Below are 20665 nucleotides of genomic sequence, written 5' to 3' on the forward strand. Positions count from 1 at the left end.
GGCCCTGTTATGAGGAAGTTATGAAATGAAACCGTACAGCTTGCTTGGAGTCATCTAGTGGTTGACAAACCACCTTTGAGTTTTAAGGTTGTAAATTTTATAACTTCAGTATGTGCCTGATTAAAAGCCTCATTACATTTAAAGAAAAAGGCATAAGAGTTACTGCAGTAATAAAGATTTTTGAAACTTTACTCCTAAACTTTACTACATTCTCCCAGGTGCTCCCCCTTCCCACTGCAGCAGCAGGGTGGGGGCACAGCCATGCAAGGCCCCTGGGGGTGTGGCCAGGGAGCTCAGTGGCGATGGTGGACAGACCCAGCTGCCAGTGGGATAGAGGGGAGACTAACTCTCCCCCCTGCCCCCTTCTGCCTCAAGGGCCATGGTGTCCCACTGCTGCAGCAGCAAGGGGGAGCACCCGGCAGACCCAGCTTGGGTCCCTGCTGATGGGATAGAGATGGGGGAATTAAACCCCTCCCTAGCCAGATCCCTGCTCCTGCTTGTCCCTGCTCTGGCTGGGGAGCAGAGGGGCAGGGCCAGCCTGGCTGGGCTGGAGCAGAGAGCCCAGCCCAGAGAGCATACCAGGATGCTGGGGGTCTCTGGTTTAACTTAAACCAGCAAGGGTCTGGGACAGACATTGGATAAACTGGTTTGAGTCAAATCAGTGAAGTCTGATACTACATTCAACCAGGTTTATCTCAAACCGGTTTCAGCCATTTGAAACTGGTTTATGTGCACTGAAAGTCTGTTCTGTTACAGGTTTAAACCCGTTTCTGATCACTTAAACCAGTTTTTGTGTAATGTCTGTCCCTAGCCTGAGTGACTAAGGACCTCATTGGTTAACAATGGCTTTATCATAATTGTCTTTGCTTTGTTTTTATCTTCCCATTTAGAAAATAGAATTGTGCTCCAGAAGTCCATTTTAATCCAACTTCTTAAAAAACCTCTGTGTTCACAGAACCTATGTATCTTTCTACTTTTTTGCTCACATTCAAAAACAAGCAGCACCAATTTTCTTTTTGATCAATCGCTGGTAAAGTCACTTTTCCAAACATGTTTTGTAGTGTTGTTTCTTCACTGAAGGCTGTAGGCATGTGCTATTTATCAGACAAACATACCTTCATGATACACCTTCATGTTTTAAATATCGATAATTATAACCCAGGTTTTTGTTTCAGAATCAAGTGAAACACAGTTCATACCTTTGACGGCAAAATCATCTGTTGAGCCCAAAATGCCTCAATCTAAAGCTGGTAAAGACATTATCTTTGAAATTTTGTACGCTGAGGCTTAATATTACCTTAGTAACAAAAGGAAAATATGATGGGTCAGGACCTGCATTTTTCTTTAGTTCTAACAATGCATCTTGTGAAGGAACCACAAATAAAAATGTCGGGTTTGCTAAATAGGATCTATATAGGGGGCTATATTTTTAAGTCAACCTTGTACTGGGAGGGGGAAAAGGAACTTAGATTCTTTCCAGAAAATATTTCACAGAGATGAATACATTTTATTCTAATTTGAATTTTCATTGGATTTCATAGGTTTATATATCTTTAGTAATAAAAAAGAAAGAAAGAAAATCAGTAACATGTACCCTATCAAAGGGTGCCTGCAAAGCAGATGTGTTTTTTGGAAGTATTTTGCCATTATTCTGTAAAGCTGGTTGAAGAGTATGCATAAGAGTGAAGTTGCCACACCTTAACAGTACACAACAGATATAATGGAAAGAATGATGGACAGTATAATGATGTGATTTAGTGTCTGGCTACTTGTTCCCAGGTTATTTCATTTTATCATACTGGAATTTAATTCTCTGCCAGTTTCTTACTGCTAAGAGATGATCCAGACCACTTATGGTCTGCTTGAGGGCATGGACCTACCTAATGTAATTCAGGCAGGAGTAACTAACCCACTGCATGTATGTTACAAGTGGAACATGCATCTGCTTTATTTGGCGCATGACAGGTCTGGCAGGGAACAGGGAGAACAGTGCAGATAAGGCAGGAAGGAAAGCAGAACAGCAGATCAGGCAGGGAAGAGAGTGTAAACAATGGATGAGGCAGGGGAAGGGGATCAGAGGTGCACCCATGGCTTGTGGTCCTCAGCCAAGAAGGTTGGCACCTACTGGGTTAAGGTATGCTGGCTTCCTAGCAGACAGCACACAAGGAAGTGAATTTTTAACCTTCATGTTCAGCCACATCCAACTCCAAACAGCTAAGCACCCATTTTTAACTGAATTAACTGTGTCAGCCATTGGCAAATGTCCAAAGTAGCACTCAGGATTCACAGGGAATCCTTTTCACTAGCCCACCATTTTGTCCTCCTAAAATTATTTTTTTTTAAACTTCTTTGGAGGAGTCAAAAAGGAGAAAATAATTGAAATGAAACACATTGTTTTGACTTCTAGAGGTTTTGTTGTTTTGTTTTGTTCTTAATAAATTGGAAGCAAATCTGGAAATGAAGTTATTTTGAATCAGTAATCTAAATGTTTCATTTAAAAAAAACACTGAAACAAAACATTTTTCAGCATTTTCATTAGGTTTAATTTTTTACAATTAACTCAATTAAGCCAACATACGTTTATGAAATATTAGAGCGCTATGAAATCTGCAGTTTTTGTAAGGAGACTATATTCAGATTTATCCTGTAATCTCTATCCCTCAGGTTGCTACTATACCAAAAGTGCTACTATACCAAAAGTTTTTCCACACAAAATTATTACTGTATTACTTTGCTGTTGGTATATTTGTTGCTTTTATTATCAGTATTCTGATTGTTATTTTCTATACTAAGTAGACACAGCTATGTTTAGATTGCCACTACCTTTATTGACTTTAAATATGTGTAATGTGTCTTGTTAGTAACAGTGCAGGTGTCACTTGCTACAGTTTGAAAGGCTACAGCTGTCAAGCTATGATTACACTAGACTTTTTTTTTAAGTGGTTTTTGTTTTGTTTTGTTTTTTGTTTCAACTGAAATGTAGTTCATTTTTTCCATACCTTAAACATCCCTACAACCAGAAATACCACGTTCTAAATCTAATAATGACATGTTTTGCAACTCAGTTAATAGTATTTTAATGTATTTCCTTTATTTTGCTGTCAAGAAGTAGTTGTAGACTGTCATCTTGTATTTGCAAGTTGTAGTTTATTTTGAAGTTGGTATAATTTATTGACAGTTGAGAAAAAATATTTAATAGTGCTGTGAGTTAATTAGGTAACTGGAGCCAATCAATGACTTTACACAAATTGATATTTGAAGCAAATGGGATTTTTTATTTTAGTTGGTCACTATAAGCCACCTTTTCACAATTTGATTTGTCCTATTCTGAGTTGATTGTGAACAACTGCAATATTTGATACTCAGCAGGCGTGTCTACATGTGTTGCTATGTCACTGTAGCAACACGCTACAGCAATGTAGCGTCCACGGGCAAGAACCATGAAGCTTCAGCTATGTCACTGTAGCAACACGCTACCTTATTATAGTGCATCGTTACAGCAGCATAATGCCTAAATATAGCTGTGTGCAGTGCACACAGTACAGTACAGACTGCTACTGAGCCGTCATTTAGTACTTCCAGAAGGAAGTACTAAATGATAGTGGAGTAACAACGGCGCCATAGCAGTATGTGTAGACATGCCCAGCATGTGGGAGTTTAATATAGTTTGCTTGGTTGTGATTGATTACAAGTCTCCTGGTGTTTCTAAATTGAATGAGCATAACGCTTCTAGTCCCCAGTTAATCAAAGCATGTAATATCATTCTTAAGTTTAGGCAGATAAATGGTCCCAGCTGAGGGACTGAATTTCATAGGGTGAGATAGTAAGTTAGAACAAAAGGAAAAACATTCAGAAAACAAAATCTACTAGATAGTAGACTAGTTTTCCAAGGGTCATGTTGAAGACAGAATCACTCAGGACTTTGGGGCTAGGTGGACAACGTATGATAGGTAAGAGTCATCTCACAGATGTGAGATGACCTGATGACCCAGTAAATCTTTTCTTTTTCTGACTTCTATGATTCAATCATTGTATTACCCCCAAACTGTGATTTTTGTCATCTAATGCATGGAATTTCTTTTAACATAGTGGTGTCCTTGGAATTAATTGACCACAGTTTCCAAAAATTGGAATAAGATTTTTGGAAAGATTACTTTTGATGTTTCAGAGATTTGGCATAGCAGAGTATGAGCATCAACTTCTACTTATTAACTTACCAGTCAAGTAACTTTGATCATTTTAAAGGATGTTCCACAGTTCAGCTTTTCATGCTATTTCTGTTATTTTGTTTCTAATACAGTCCTGGAACCTATTACACTTAGAACTGAACCACCAAGGTCAGCAATAGGTAATGACATTTCCGTAGCAAGCAATCATACTTTGTTTTTCTCATCATGGAAAACCACTGTGCAGTTACTCTCTTGCGCCATCAGTTTCTTTCATCAAACTGCAACTATTTTTCCTTGATGTGTCATTTGACACTGAAGGGTCTTAAACATTTTGTTTTGTTCACAGGTAAAATGTCTCCGTTCTAAGACAATAAGGCTATTGGTTTTGAATCACCATCTGCCTGTGCTAGCACATTTATTCTTTGCTGGGTTTGTTTTTTTAAGCTGGGCTCCAAAACTGACCAGGAATTCCATTCACGTGCTTAGGCTGATTCAGCTCTACATAATGCTATATTTTTCTTTAAACTCTTTTGCACACTTGGCTTTGCCTTCAGTGTTACTCCATTTTCTTTCTCCATTTCAGGCTTGAGGTATTCCATATTCTTGTGTTACTACTTGTTGCACCTGGCATCACCTCAGATTCCTGGAGTGCTAAATAACAATTTATAACCCTGCTTCTTTCTTTCAGCTCCAAAAGAAACACAACATGTTCCTTCTAGGCCTAAACCAACACCCAAAACTCACATACCTCAGACTAAACCTGGTAAATTATTTGCTAATATTATTGAATATTGAGCTTTAGTTCAAAGCAGCTATTTCTCTAAGTGATTTGAAACATACTCAGAATCATAGCAATAAGATGAAGCTCTGCTGTAATGTGATAGGTGTATTGTTTGTTAGCCATTTATGACAATAACAGAAATTCACTAGCTGTTGATAACCTTACGTAAGTCTTTCCTATGTTATATTGACGTGGCTTTGAATTAAAGTGGAATTACTCTCAATGTATACCAGTATAATTAAGACTAAAATGTTATAAAGTATTAAATAGAATGAAGTTTAGGCCCCTGCCACGTTACACTTAAGACGTGATTAACCAGTTAACCAGTATCAAGCTCCTGCATCGGGGAGACCCCTCAGCTGACAGGGCTTCCAGCAATGGGGGTGAAATGTAGTCCCACAGCAGGGAGCATGGATTAGCTGACAGGGCTTCCATCTGCAGGAGCTCATGGTGCACCCCCATAGCTGGGAGCCCCATCAGCTGAAGGGGGCTGCTCACTGCAGAAGCTGTCTATTTGCCAGTGCAGGAGGAGCCTGGGCTCCTTCTGTGCCAGCAATAAGGCACGATGGGATTTGATGCTCAATCTCACCGTCACACCTCCTGCCATGCACATATTGTATCAGATCTCATTGTACTTTTACCTGAATATCTGGTATGTTGGAGATGTATTTGTAGATTTCTTCAAATTGTTTTGCATCATTATTAAATACATAGTTTAGACTTTCTCAGACCTGATGAAGGGCATTTTGTGCCCCAAATCTTGTACATCTGTCCCAACTATAGAGTTAATTTTACTATCAAGTAAAAGATATTACCAAATAAATTTTGCTTACTGAACTGCTAAAAAGAAAGACAACTTTATGGCTTCTACTATTGCTAATTGTTATATCTCTTAGTCTTTTCTGGAAGAGTGAGTAAATTACCAAATCAACAGTTAATATTTAACTGGACTTACAGTATCAATATATATAACCATTCAATTTTCAATGATACTCTGCATTTAGTATTTATTTATATTGTCAATAAATCTAAATTCAATAAAAATTAGTGGTAGTCAGAAAAGTCAACAGTTATTCCACAGGGGTATTCAAGACACTGTCAATAGACAGTCATGCTCATAAGTGCACACAGCTTAACTTACTAATGAGTGCCCAGCCAAGTGGATAGATTCACTGTGCCATGTTAGTGGGCTTCAAAATAAAGCCCTTACTAATCACGATCTGCTTTGAAAAAATCCAACCTGAGCTACAGAGTGACTTTTAAAATCCTGAAATCATTGTAGCTGTTTGCAGAAAGACTCTCTGCAACTTCCAAGTTCACATAAAACTTTTATTTAATTGAATATATATATTGGCAATGTCTTTCTCCCGTCTTTAATTACACTTGCATTCATCTGTCCTCCTCAGACGAAAAATAGTGTTAATTAGCATCACAAAACTGAGAAGATTGTATATCCCTTGTAAGCATTTTATTATAATTTTCAGTTATGTACTGATCATCATTTCTGTGAGCTGCACTAAGATACAGAATGTTATTTCTGAACTGATGTCTATCTGTCTCACCATCTCATTTTCTTGGTATTACCCATAAAGAACAGTTAGCATAGGAAGAGGTGTCACTTTTGTTGTGCCTTTGCATTTCTTTGGGGAGGACTGCAATAATGATTGAGTCTTAGGACCACAAGTACCTGTTGCACATAAAACTGGAAAACAGAGTGAAAAGCAGGTGTTCTGTTTCACCTTTAACTGCATGCAAGGTAGAGCTAATATGTGGCCTGTGATATTCATGTTGCCCAATGCACAAATAACTAATTCTAACAATATGGACAAAAAAGAGGGTTTCCAAAGCCAGTTGTATTTACAAATTTCATATCAAATATATGTCTCAGGAAAAAGCTGCAAGGTATGAGCTCCAATTTCCTGGCTTAGGGTTGAAGTAAATGTAGGCATTCTTTTAAGACCATAGGGAGATTCTTGAAAAATATTGGCTTGTGCTTTAGGGAACTATTTTCCCCCTCAACTGTTTAGGTCCTAATTGTCTATTATAAAGATTTAATGTAGATTATCTGGAATATAATAATTTGTGTAAATTGACTAATTGCTGGTAGACAATTGAAAGCATAATTACAAGACTTAGATACATTTTAATGGAATTATTCCCTTTTTTTCATTAATCCTTTTACATTTCTTGTTTTCAATATAGTCCTGGATCGTATTACACTTAGAACAGAACGACCAAAGACTGCAATAGGTAATCACATTTCTGAGGGGATTCCCACACTTGTTTTTCCTTCTTGTTCATGATGTTTACACCATAGCTTCTGGCTGAGTATGCTCCTCCACCATTACTTTTCACCATTGACTTTCTTTTTATTAGTACTCTAGGTGTCTTTGCCATTTTGCACTAAAAATTCATATCCACCTTGCTTTTCCTTCACAGGAACGCAGTTCTGGTGAAACAGTTTGCTTCTAGAAAAGTTGAAAGCAGCCCTGTCTTTCTGCAGCCATCTTTGTGTTCATGATAGTGTCATTTTGGGGTTTTTTACACTCAGCTCCAAAACTGGCAAGCAGTCCCACCATTGCTTTATTTGGTTTTCTTACAGAGAATGTCCATCAGCACAACTCCTTTTCCTTTTAAATTCCTTTGCATACCCAACTTTCATTCTTCTTTATTACTCACAAAGGATATTTGTTACTCCAGTGGGGCCCAGAGGCATGTTTTGTCTGTGTGTATCATGCCTAATGTTAGCCAGAGATGGCTGGAAAACTGTTTTAATAATTGAGTTCTTTATTTCAGCTCCAAAAGAAACACGACGTGTTCCTTCCAAACCTAAAGCAACGCAGAGCCCAGAGATGCTATCAACCAAACCTGGTAAATACCATTTTGCAGCTCCTCAAACTGAGGTGCGTGTTTCATTAACTCAACCACAGTCAATTTGGTGTTTCACCTATGTGTAATACATGATACACCTACAACAAGTGAGTTTTATTTGCATGTCTTGAATTTGTCTTGGAGCATTTCTTAAAAGACCTAATCCATTACCAGCAAATGGTCCCACGGGGAAGTACCACCCTCACCACTTGGTGATATATTCTCTATGTAATTGTAAAACTTCCCAGTAAGTTAATTTTATTGATCTATGGCTTGGGGGTCATTTTTTTCAACCTGTCACTTTCACAGCTGAGTATCTTGCATAGAAAATGTAAAATTATCTATAGTTAAGCCTTCAGTGATGTATCTGTAGTGACTGTATGGGTCTTCTCCCTGTTTTCGGTTCTGTCTATTTGCTAGCTCATCTAAGGTTTATTTTTTGTGACATCTTTGTTTAGAACTGTTTTCTGGGATAAAAGAGGTATAGGTGTGAACATTAATTTGTTATGAAGGAGAAGGCACTACTAACAGCCTTTATTTTTTCATCATTCATATTTCAGCAACCCATTCTACACAAGGCCTTTGTTTTATGTAGTCCATTTGTGTTATATTCATTTATAAAATCAATTTATGTAAGAAATGAAAGATCTGTTGTCTACAGGCTTCAAAATCCAAATGTAAAGCAGCTAGAAATTCACACCAAGTTAATTCTAAAAGCCACATGAAATATCCCTGTAATTGGTTACAAAAGACCCTAGACTTGTATTTAGAACCTGGCATACCTTGTAGGTACTGCCTTGTGTTGGAAGTGGCTTTGAGATGCAGGATCCCAGCAGATATTCTGTGAGACACTGCATCTCAGAGAAGCACAGTCATTGTAGTACACATTAGGTAGATGCTATATGGACTACTCTTATGGATATCTACCTCTGCCAGTCACTTGGGAGGCGGTGAGGGCTATGGAATTGCCCTCACCCTGCCTCTTCCTATTAACCCTGTTCATGCCAAGAGTAGATACTGCTCTTGGATTTGTATAATACCTAAGTTTAGCACTTTTAGGGGGAGACTGGATTCTTTTTTTGCCTGCCCCACTCCCCCTGCCCCCCTTACATATCCATGCAGGACCAGACAGGGCACAGTGCAAGTCTTAATGCATAATACTTTAGTGTTATCTACTCAAAGTACCTAGGGAAGGCAGCCCAGCTCTACTTTGAGTAACTGATTTGAATCTAATTCATGGGTGAACAGTAAGATGTGAATACCATTTTGTTAGGTGATAGTTGCATACTGTCTCAGTGAGAATTGAATATGCACATCTAAGGTCAAGTCCACAAAAGTGCTTCAAGTGAGATCTAATTAATCTACAAGATAATCAAGTCTGTTTTTAAAATATCCTTTGCAAATAAGGCTAAGATGAATTTTAATTAAATATTTCCTATGATTATTGTGCTATTTGTTTTTATTTTTCATTATTTTAATGCAGTGCTGGAACCCATTACATTTAGAACTGAAAAACCAAAGGCAACACTAGGTAAAGCAGTTTTCAGATTGAATAGTCATATATATTTTTCCCTCTTAACAGAATAGTCAAGATAAGAGAATATAATTCATTCACAATCACTCCATTACTTTTCTCTCACAATTCCCATCTTTACTTTTCACTTTTGCCTTTCTTGTGCATTTGTAATTTGACTCTCAAGTCTGTTTGTTGCCTTCTTTGTTTTATTCATAGGAATATAGTAATGGTTGAAATTCACCATGTTGTGGAGTGTCCATAAAAGGACTATACATTACTTAAGTCCTACTCAAACCCTCAAATTTAAGAGACTTAAGCGATCTTTGGAGAGAGTATAGGTCTGTTGCAGGCCTTTTTCGCTCAGCCTTTGACCTATCACACACACAGCTGTGAATCATTCTACCACAACATTAAATAGCTCCATCATCCTCTCATTCTGTCTTTTCCTTTTGGTTTCAAACTACCTCTTTTATTGTTATTTTAAAAGCTCTGTTCAATACAAGACCAGGACCTTGCTTATTTGATGCTTTTCCACACACTGCTGCTGCTTCTCTTCAGACTCCTGTGCACCACTTGGCTTGTAAACAATTACATATGCAAAAATGATCCTATCCCCATTGCAGGTTCTGAGGCACACTGTGCTATGGCTGGCATCAGGGTCTCATTCTTAATGATATTTAAATCAGGTTCTTTCTTTCAGCTCCTAAAGATGCACGGCGTGTATACTCCAAACCTTCCAAAACAGTACCCAGCCCAGGAGCGCCACCAACCAAAGCTGGTGAGTCTGTATCTCAGTACGGTGAAGTTCTTCGTTTTCTAACATTCTCACCATGAACTGTTGGGCTCTGCATGGCACAAGGAGAAATGTATTCTACCAAGCCTCTGCTTGACAGCTGTCAGGGAACAAGATAATGCTAATAAATAGTCACACATAATAGTAAATGCACAGTGATTCAATTTATAACAGCAGATAATTTTATTTTTTTGTGTCCTAGCACATAGGAAGATATTTGTCTCTATTTCCATAGGCTAGGTAAGATGTTTTTTAATCAGTTGTCCTACATCTATAGTTTCAAGAGACTACTTCATCTAATAGCAACTGGCAAAATTCCAGAAAAAACACTACCTAAATAAAAACCCAAACAACCCATCTAAATGTGAACTCTGAATTTTCATGTTTTTGCTGCTTCTGTTGTTTGACTGGAGGTATTTTGGGGCTAAGCTGACTTAAGAGGGCAATAGGTACTTAGAAAATACAGCAAATATGGTTAGGAGCAATGGGAGAAGGAAGAAATGGAGATCTTTAGCTATACAAGAGTAGGAGGAGTAACAGTCTTAAAGGCCTACCCTGGTTTGCAAGAGCACTTCAGTCCCTAACCTCTGCTGTAGTTTAAATGGGTTTAAATGGCACCTTAAGGGCCAGTATTAGAGTTGGGAAATTTCTATCCATATTATTTCAGTGGAAGATACAGGTTTGCAAAATTGTCTCTGGGAAAGTGTCAATTTTCCTTCTGGAAAATCTAAAGAAACCTCCCCTGGCAGTCTATCTGTCTGACTTTACAACTCTGCTTCTCCTTGCAGGTCCCAAAGAGACTCGACGTGTCCCACTGAAACCTAAAACAACATCCAGCCCAGATGTACCACAGGCAAAAACTGGTAATTCTGTCATTGTTTTGCTGTCCTAGTATCAAGGGGTTGTTTGTTTGTTTGTTTAGCTGTTATTCCTTAATAGACAAGAGTGTTTTAAAGCTAATCTATTACCAGTGCTGTGATGCAAAGTAGCTGCCATTTACTATGTCACATTTGATGTCTTCAGATGAATTTCACAGAGACGTTATGATTACTTTTTCTGGTGTTAGGAAATGAATGGTTAAAGAACTTTAGGGAACCTGTTGCTAAATAAGATGAAATACCACATTCTGAAAAATGTTAAGAAGCTTTATTTTTACGTTTTTATGGAGTACACATTGCCTGGTGGGCAATTCCTATTATTTGACTTCCCACAAAGTCACTTTAGGTTCCAATAAGATTGACAAACTTCTTGAAGTTCAACTGAAATGAGAAGAGAATATCTCCTTATGTTTTCTAGAAAAGAAAATCTGGGTGCTTTAGAAATTTTCATTAACATAAAAAGGACTTTTGAAAAGGCAAAGTAGCTAAAAAAAAGTATGTATCCAAATTATTGCAGAACAGAATTATAAATTAATTCTAAATGAAAAGAAGCAATTCCAAGTATTTGGAGACTTCATGTGTGTGTGTGTCACTTCAGATTCTCTAGAACAGCTGAGGATTCATGAGATGTGAGGGAACAACAAAGGTGGTTTTTAACCTCAATCCCAGTGTTCATGCTTCTCTGATTTATGCTCAGTTGCCCATAGAGCAAAGTGGGGAGTAGTACAGAGCTGCTATTGCACCCAGCAATACTCATTACTTGAATGCTCAAAGGAGCAATCCACCAGGTTTAACGCTAATACAATACCAGACACCAAGCTGATAATTGATGCTTACTTTAACTAGATTTAAAGCTCACAGAACACTTCCTTCCAGGTTATTGCCCTTACTGATTCTTGGGCAATTAATTTGGCATCCACAGGCACTAGCTAATACTTTGCATGCTAAAAAGCCAAAGCGATTATTCAGTCTTTAAGGGCACCTATACATGTGCAGCGAGGCTGCTCCGATGAGCAGACTTGATTAATAAAATCTGTGATAATTACTGGATGGTAATTACTACGCTCCAGTAGAGTTCCTCATCACTTATATCAGTGTCCCCTTGCTGAAATGTGGTGGTAGTGGCACTTTAACTAAACCTCTTTTGATGAGCTTTAGTTAAAACACCCCCGCTACCATTTTTCAGCACGGGGATGCTAATACATATGATGCTTCAGGTGCCTGCAGTGCTCCAGGTGCTCTCAGAGCTGCTCTAATTAAAGCACCCCCTCCCCCTCCCCCCCCCCAACCTCACTCCCAGAGCATGTGTATAAATGCCCTAAGACTCAATCCCTCCTAGTGTGGTACTGCTACTGAAGCAGCAGTTGCATAGTAGAAATAGTTTTATGCTGAAAGTTGCTATGTCTTGCTTCCACTATCAGAAGCAAAATCCAGATAAAAACACTTCACAGTAACTCAACAGTACATGATTTTTGCCATGTTTTTTCCCTTTGCAGTCATTTTTATTTCAATGTTATCACTTCAGTGATGTCTTTTAGCTATTACTGAACAGCTATGTTCAGTAGCATCACAACATTGAATGGAAGAGGCCAAAACTGATGCTTACCTAAGAGTTTTCAGCCTCTTCTTCTTTTGAAGTTTCTTATTTCACTTAAAAAGGCCACTGTGTTGTATTTGCAGTTTTGACCTGTAAACAGATTTTTAAAAATGTTGGTGATAGGGGCAGCAGACCTCTTAACATGTGTAGGTGGATGATTGAAAGGATTGTGAGGGTAATTATCAGATGTATGTCCTTGGATTTACATATGGCAGGATTTTTGTGGGGCATAAACAGTCTTACTTTTCAGCAACGACACACCTATAAGAAAGGGGAGTCAGGTCAATTTTTTTAAAAATAATTTGTTTCAAAAGAGAAATTGGAGTCACTTTTTTCTTTTAAAGACTATCAAAATATTTTAAAGAAAAAATCGATCAAACTTTAAGGACTATCTTATGCCCTTATATATGAGCACAGCTCTAGATTGACTCTAGATGCTTCTAAGGAAGATCCACATGTTGAAGCATGCAGGTGAGGGCAATGCAGCTGAGGGCAGAGCCTGGCTTCTAAAATACATAGCATGAGAATTCAAATTATTAACCTAGGAGGTCCTTATCAAATGCTGAGCCGGTGTGCTTGTACTACTCCGCCCATTAATTGACTTGAATTAATGTGTATTAATTAAATATACATTGACAACTGAGAGCAAACTTTTATTATTCAAAGGTTCTTGATAATTTTAAAGGGAATTATTCTACCTTTTAGGTAATTCTTATGATTAATGTTGTATACATTTTTGTGTTTTGGTACAGTTTTGGCACCTATTGCAATTACAACTGAACAACCAAAGCCAACATTAGGTAAAGATGTTACCTTTAAAGGTTGGTCATTTTCCCCACTTCTCTTCCATGGACCAAGATTATGCCATTACTCACACACCATTGCTTTTTTACCATTAAACTTCATTCTGCTTTGCGTTGTAGCTTCTCCTACCATTTGAAACTGGAGATTCTTAGCTGCTCTGATTTCTTCACAGGAAAAACCTTGCTTCAGTTCATGCATACATCATAATTTCATTGATATCTCTAGGATTTAAGCATGCATGAAGAGACTGCCCTGCGCATTGCAGCTATAAGGTGTGATGGAAATATCTCAACCATCCTGCAGTCACATCTGTCTATATTTACAGTTCTCTTCATTCTTGTTCAGCTTAGCTCCGAACAGGATCTTACTTGCTTGATCATTTTTCAGATGCTTTCACATGTAAGGCCTTTTTATTTTAAACTCCTGTGTGAATCTGATGTTCAGACTTCTTCATTATCCATGTAAAAAAAGTCATTTCTCTAATACAGGCTCATTACATGCAATACCAGTGCGTGGAAACTTTCAGTGCTTACAATAGGTTCTTTCTTTCAGCTCCAAAAGAGACTCAGTATGTTCCTTCCAAGCCTAAACCATCACCTACCCTAGACGTACCACAGACCAAACCTGGTAAATGATTTTGCATTTCATCATGCTGATGAGGTTCATATGTTACCATCTCTTCTATAACAGACTGTTTAAAATAGATTTAATTTATGGCAACAATAAAAATACCAGTAACATTTTTTATAACTGAAGCTTCCATGTCACTGCACTTAGGGAATCAGTCTGACAAAAGCAACAAGATTTTAATTGCATTTTTCAGTGCCTGGTACAAATGTTTCCATGAGGGAAAGTGGCAGTGATCCCTAAACAAAGCTGCTTCATAAATTTAATTAGAAAAGATATGTGTAAGGTAGATGTGAAAAACACTTCCATTGTTTGCAGTAAACCATGAATATTGGGAGAAAGCCCTTGGACTACAAAAGTGTATGTGTGTGTGTTTTTTGTGCCATGAGATTTCATTCAGGTTCAGTTGAAGAATTAACTTTTAAAGATTATTTCTATCCCTTTCTCAGCTGTGTTCCTAGGGAAAATGTTGGCAACCTGCTGAAACAGTAATTAAGCAGACAAATATTTTGATGTGCCAGATTCACATGACTGCCAAAATGAACGTAAAAGAACACATTGTATTGGGACATCTAGAAGTGAGTGGGGTCCTAGAGCAAGTAAAACAGGGGAGTAGAGTGGTGTACACTGAGAGTTAAACCAGGTGTGCATGCTAGTACCATGCTCACCACCTGGACTGGATATGCAATACCTGGCACTTCACCACACTTTGGGGGTACCATCGGACACAGAAGGTACTTTAAATCCTGGGCCAGACCACACAGCCATTCCCAGATGCAGTACATGGTGCCAGTGACCTGTTTCATTGTGCTGTAGCAGCCTTCTCTGGATGTCACCTAATGCTGAACCTCTGGGCCCCCTGCCAGCTGGGGCTGCTCCAACCTGGCTCAATGCATTGTGGTCCTGGGTGCATCTGTACGCATGATGCTTGGGAGCAATAAACTCCAGCACAGTATGTGCCACAGTTTATTGCTGTGCATTAATATGCATGTGTAGATACACCCAGAAGGTACATCCCCATAAGTTTGCATGTGCAGGGTGCACATTCACTGTGGGACATATTTGTGCACTGCTATTTGTCCCCAGACACTGCCCTGCATGTGCACTCTGGCACACGGCAAATTGCCCCAGGTGGGGTAGGGGAGGTTGCCCTAGCAGCCTTCCCTGGGGTTCTGAGGGCCTCCCAGGACAGCAGTGGTGCCAGGTTGGGCACTTTTAGCCTGGCTGGCAGCCAAAGTGTGCTATTTTGGGTAGAATAAAAGCCAATATGTAAAATGCAGGTCCGTGAAAATGCAAATGCATGGCAGCGAGGATCTGAGGGAATGAGAGACAATAGGTGTGAGCCAGGTTGGGGGTGGGGGACAGAGGAATGTAGAACTGGCGATAAAATGTAACTGGTAAAATGCAGGCAGGTTACCTAGGGTTATCACATGGCAGGCAGGTTATATTGCACCATAAATCCAATGTCTATATAGTTATGCCTCTGCTTTTCTGTAGAAAAAGAAACATACAGTAGAACCTTATTGCACTCTGTCTGAATCAATATTTCAGAAAGAAAGAAAAATGTTCTTTTACTTTAGACATTATGTCTGTTTTCCAGTATAACAACATTTTAAGCCAAAAATAAGATGACAGTTTTCATTCCAAATGGATAAATTGACTTTAAACATTTTGGATGCATCTCTAAGTCCTGCAAATAAATTCAGAAGAAAAATTACGCTTGCAAATTTGCTGTAGGAAAACCAATATTTTTCATCAAAATCCACATTTTCTCAAGTAAATTCCAATTTTGAGTCTCACTTTTAGGTGAGAAAACTCTTCCACACAATGAAATATATTGACCAGTTCTAATTTTAAGGCACCTGATCAGAAACTATTGTAACAGCCACTGAAATATACTTATTATTAGGTATGCCGTGGAAAATGAAGATATACATTTAATTGTTCAGGCATATGAAAAAGTCAGCCTATATCATCCTTGCACACACAATAATATACTAAGATAGGTCTAAACCAAGACCCTAGTTCATATTGTTTTTCACCTTTTAGGAAAACCTACATCTAGACCTGAATTTTGTAGCCTGTATTTATAAAGAAAACCTACTAAGGAAAATTTTCACTCCAATAGAAAACAACATATTTGAGTGTAGTGCCATCAAGCTGCTTTAATCTTTGTTTAAACATTTTTTTTAGAAAACCAGTCCTGAAGTTCTCTGGAATAAAACCTCTAATGCCATGCAAATCTTTGAGAGAAAATGCCTGCTACAATTATAAAACACCCCCTGAGCTGATATAGTTTATATATACCTTGTTCATCTCTTTCAGAATTTATCTCCAATTTTTTTCCAGCCGAAATCATTCCATCCCTCCAAGAACCAGTCACTACTATAACTCCTGAACAAACAAAGGCAGCGCTTGGTAATAATGTAATTCAATTAATAATCACCCCGCTGTTTTCATTCTCATCATGGAAGATATTCCAAAGAGAAGCTTATTTCATGCTATAAGAACTAATCAGCCTTTTCTTTGCTTCTAAATGCACACTTGTCCTTTGGCATTGAACACAGAGTTTTGTTTTGCTGTTCATCTTTCAGGCCGCAGCACTTCATTTTCTACCCCAGCCTGAATCTTTGAGCTTGAAAAGACATGAAGGAAAAGGAATCTACTTCAGTTTCGTGTATTTCTGGGAAAAAATAGTAGTCGTATATCCTACCTTTCTCCTATTAGAAGGACCACATACTATAATTAACCTTTAGTAACTGTTGGATAACATCTGCCTGGGGTTATTGTACTCTCTAGATCAGTGGTTTTCAATCTTTTTTCATTTGCAGACGCCAAAACATTTTGAATGGAGGTGCATACCTCTTTGAATTATAACTGTAATTATTCATATTCATCTTTCACAGACCCATTAGACATAATCTGTGGACTTCCAGGGGTCCATGGACAACAGGTTGAAAACTACTGTTCTAGATTTCTATTCCAGTCTTAGAAGTGTGCCTTTCCAGCTTGCCTCCAAGAATACAGCTACTTCTCATTATCCATTCATAGTTAGTTAGCTTCTTAAAAATGAATGCTATTGTATCTTTCCATTATTTCTCAAACTCTGGAAACAAGACAGTAATACTTAGAAGGGATGCATGATTAGCAGCTGTTGCTGCTGCTAGCTAGCTGACACAACTGCCCAGGGCACAAAAACTGTTGTAACTGCCTCTGAGGTGGCATATCCTACTTCATCCATAGTTCCTATTTTAATAAAAATCTAGCGTCTCTGAGACCTTCTTTGAAACAACCAGCCTCTTAGCCTCCCCATCTCATCACCCAGCAAAATCAGGAACAAACTTGAGGTCATTCCAGGCTTTGGTGAATCTTTATTTCATCAGACTCATGGTTCAGTTCTCTTCTTTATATGCCCATCACATTTTAATTTTCAAAATACACAGTTTAACTTATAAATCATTTCTGTCTGCTTGCTAGCACAGTGTGGAAATGAAGAAGTGTTTTAATCAAAGCCTTTGACATTCTTTATGTTGTTAGTCTCTTCAACTCTACAATAGAATAAGACTTGGGACAGACAGTCAAAAAGCCTGAGTCTGAATTGATTCAATCTTTGCAGGTTACTCTAACCTGGCTAGACTAAACCGGTTTGTAACCACAAAGACACCCCAGAAATGCAGGCAAATTCCTGAAGTGGTTTAGGCTAGAAGCCAGAGGGTACTAGAGCAGCCCTCCCTTCCCTTCTAAAGTGCTGAGCTGAGGGGGGCATAGCTAAGCCCTGGCAGGATGCTCTGATTAGGGAGGGTCCCCTTCCCCCACCATGATCACAGAGCATTTATCAGCATTGTTAGCAGCATTTAACACACCATCAGAAAACAAATCCCCTCTCACTAGCTCAAGCTCTTCTTAAACAACTTTTTCCAAGAAAGGAAACATTCCAAGGAGGGACATTACCAGCTACCTGTTGATTAGCTCCAAAAAGGACACAGTCCAGTCTGCCTTTGTCCCATCTACCACAACATGGACCATAGCCAGAATGTGGTATGCTAGCTAATGCTGAGAGGTGTCTGTATAAGGTAGAGGGGAGGGGGCAATCCCTGCTTGAGCAGGGACTGGTGAGGGAAGGAGTGGGGGAGCAGGAGGAACCCAGGCAGACGCCTGCAGTCTCTGCCGGAGCTCCGACGAGGGAATAGAGGGGAGCTCTGCTGTGGACTAGAGAACCCAGCCAGGAGCACATGCCAGGATGCTGGGGGAGTCTGGTTTAACTTAAACCAGGAAGGGGTCTGGGACAGACATTGCATAAACTGGTTTGACCCAAATCAGTTAAGTCTGATATTACATTTAACCAGGTTTATCTCAAACCGGTTTCAGACATTTTTAAATTGGTTTACGTGCATTGAACATCTGCTCTGTTACAGGTTTAAACCAGTTTCTGATCACTTAAACTGGTTTATGTGTAATGTCTGTCCCTAGCCTAAAAGGATGGATCCTTTCTAGCTATGACTGACAATATGGCTAAACTTCACTTTCAGAGGTCTCCCACTGTATGGCACAGGGTGAAAGAAGGGAGGGCACACATGGCATGGCAGGAGGGGCCAGCACAGCATGGGGTATTGGCACAAAGTAGTGGGGATGGAGTGGCCCACATGGTGTGCAGCTCTCAGCTCCTCAGAAGTTTGACAACCATACTCTGGATCATGATTTTATGAGATTTTTTTTTTAAATAAGAATACAGGTTGTTCATAGAACAGACGTGTGTATAGATATTATTTCAGATGTCTAGAAATTGAATTCCAAATAGGTCAGACTATATCCTGGTACTCATAAATTCAGTTCAAAAAACTTTTACAGAAGGGACATATTAATTTTTTTCCTGATCCTATGCCAGACTCTGAGCCCATTACACAATTTCATATGAGATAATTTAAAAAACTATAGTCATAGTCCATTCAAAAATCAAAACAGATTGGGTACAATATCTTCACAGCTCCAAGCAGCAATTCAGACCCATCTCTCCCATCACCTTCATTGACTCCCAATCTCCCCTCTTGAGGAAGGAGCTCAGTGAGTGTTTAAATAATCAACCACAATATCTTTTTTTCTGAATTTCAGTGTTAGGCTATGGGCACATCTACATGTGTTGCTATGGCAACATTGTTACTGTACCATAATTTAGTACTAAGTCCTTTTGGAAGTACTAAATCATGGCGCAGTAACAGCCTGTGCTGTGTTGTATGTGAGGTGCATCGTTATTTTTAGCAGTTACTTCACCATAGCAGCATGCTATACCAGGGGAGCGTGTCGCTATGGCGAAATAGCTGATGGTCACGTGTAGATGCCTGTGGACACTACTTTGCCATAATACATTGCTATGGTGACATAGCATCATGTGTAGATGTGCCCTATGATTAGGAAAGCATCTGAATGAACTTAATGAAACTCTTAATTCAGGACTAGGGGAAGAAACGCAATTTGTACTAGAGAAAAAAATCTGTTTGTTTTAGAACAAAAATGGATGCTTCTTGTAGGAAAGTGCATTAATCACTAGAAGCATCTAATAGTCTTAATTGCTAATCTACATTGTCATCAGAAATTGGCTAAGGTTTATCAGTAATATCTGTAAATTAACCCGGTCTCTTTCTCAGTAATATATGTAGATTAATCTCTGAATTATGCTGTTTGCTTCAAAAATGAAAAACTCGTCCTATTATCTTATTTTTTACAAAACAGTGTTCCCTTTGTTGGCTGAAAGAGCCAAAGGATGAATACCTAAAGTATGCATTAGCAGTCATTTGATAGGTGTTTGCGACTCTACACTTTGAGATCCTATGCAAATGGGGAAAAGATTCTCCAGAATGTGAACTTGTCTCATGTCTTATTTGAATTGCTTTAGATAGCCAAACTTCCAGGCAGGGGTTGATTGGCCTTCTCTAAGGCCATTCTTTTTCTTCCTTTTCTAAGAGATTTGACACCAGTGAGCATCATAGACCCCCAGGTATATAGGCCACAAGTGCTATCTGTTTATGAACATCTTCTTCATCAGACTACTTCCTGCAAGGAAAGAATTTTGAACTGAGTAGCATAGAGAATTACTCAGATTTGAGTAACTTTAAACACTTGTGGAGGAATGTCAGGAAGATCATATGGTATCAAATTCTATTCAAAGATGCACACATTTGCGAGTTATGTGAGAAAATCTCTCAATAGAATTTGAGCAACTAGTGTCCAAATTGTCTTTTCTGAGACTAGCATGCTCAGGCCCTATATTTCATCATATGCTGCATCTATTTTTTATAACCATTCTCTCCTCTGCTTCACCCAAAGCTGGACATTCTGGTAAAATTGGGATGACTAACCCAACCAGGTAAAATTCACAATATTGCTTACATATGGACCAGAACATATTGCTGTGTGTTTCCTCCTTCTTCAATGCTCACACTGCTTGATTTTCATCCATGCTTATATATGGCTTGCCTAATTGCAGACAAGCAAGCCCATACTCCTTTTGGGCAGTGATTGCAACGTGTTCCTTGGCAATCATTTTCCATACTCTTTATGGTTTTTTTTAAATTTCAGCTTCAAGTGAAAAACACTTAATTCCTAGTAAACCCAAAGCATCTGCCAAGCCAGGA

General features: G+C 38.7%; 1 protein-coding gene across 36 annotated transcripts in view; it reads left to right on the plus strand.

The window, feature by feature from the left end:
* The window catches only part of ABI3BP (ABI family member 3 binding protein), a 342180-nt gene that overhangs the window by 228351 nt on the left and 93164 nt on the right, over positions 1 to 20665 (plus strand). For 23 of the 36 annotated variants that reach the window (XM_006033054.1, XM_006033038.2, XM_006033050.2 and 20 more), the window contains 11 exons: positions 1176 to 1250; positions 4301 to 4348; positions 4858 to 4932; positions 7153 to 7200; positions 7747 to 7821; positions 9305 to 9352; positions 10038 to 10115; positions 10919 to 10993; positions 13358 to 13405; positions 13962 to 14036; positions 16362 to 16454. In XM_006033054.1, the coding sequence (XP_006033116.1) occupies positions 1176 to 1250; positions 4301 to 4348; positions 4858 to 4932; positions 7153 to 7200; positions 7747 to 7821; positions 9305 to 9352; positions 10038 to 10115; positions 10919 to 10993; positions 13358 to 13405; positions 13962 to 14036; positions 16362 to 16454 (738 nt within the window). Of the gene's footprint in view, positions 1 to 1175; positions 1251 to 4300; positions 4349 to 4857; positions 4933 to 7152; positions 7201 to 7746; positions 7822 to 9304; positions 9353 to 10037; positions 10116 to 10918; positions 10994 to 13357; positions 13427 to 13961; positions 14037 to 16361; positions 16455 to 20665 lie in introns of all 36 variants that reach the window. The other 13 variants (XM_006033060.2, XM_025214796.1, XM_006033065.2 and 10 more) reach the window with 10 other exon arrangements.

This window comes from Alligator sinensis, unplaced genomic scaffold (assembly GCF_000455745.1).
Source record: "Alligator sinensis unplaced genomic scaffold, ASM45574v1 scaffold1286_1, whole genome shotgun sequence".
Classification (NCBI taxonomy): domain Eukaryota; kingdom Metazoa; phylum Chordata; order Crocodylia; family Alligatoridae; genus Alligator; species Alligator sinensis.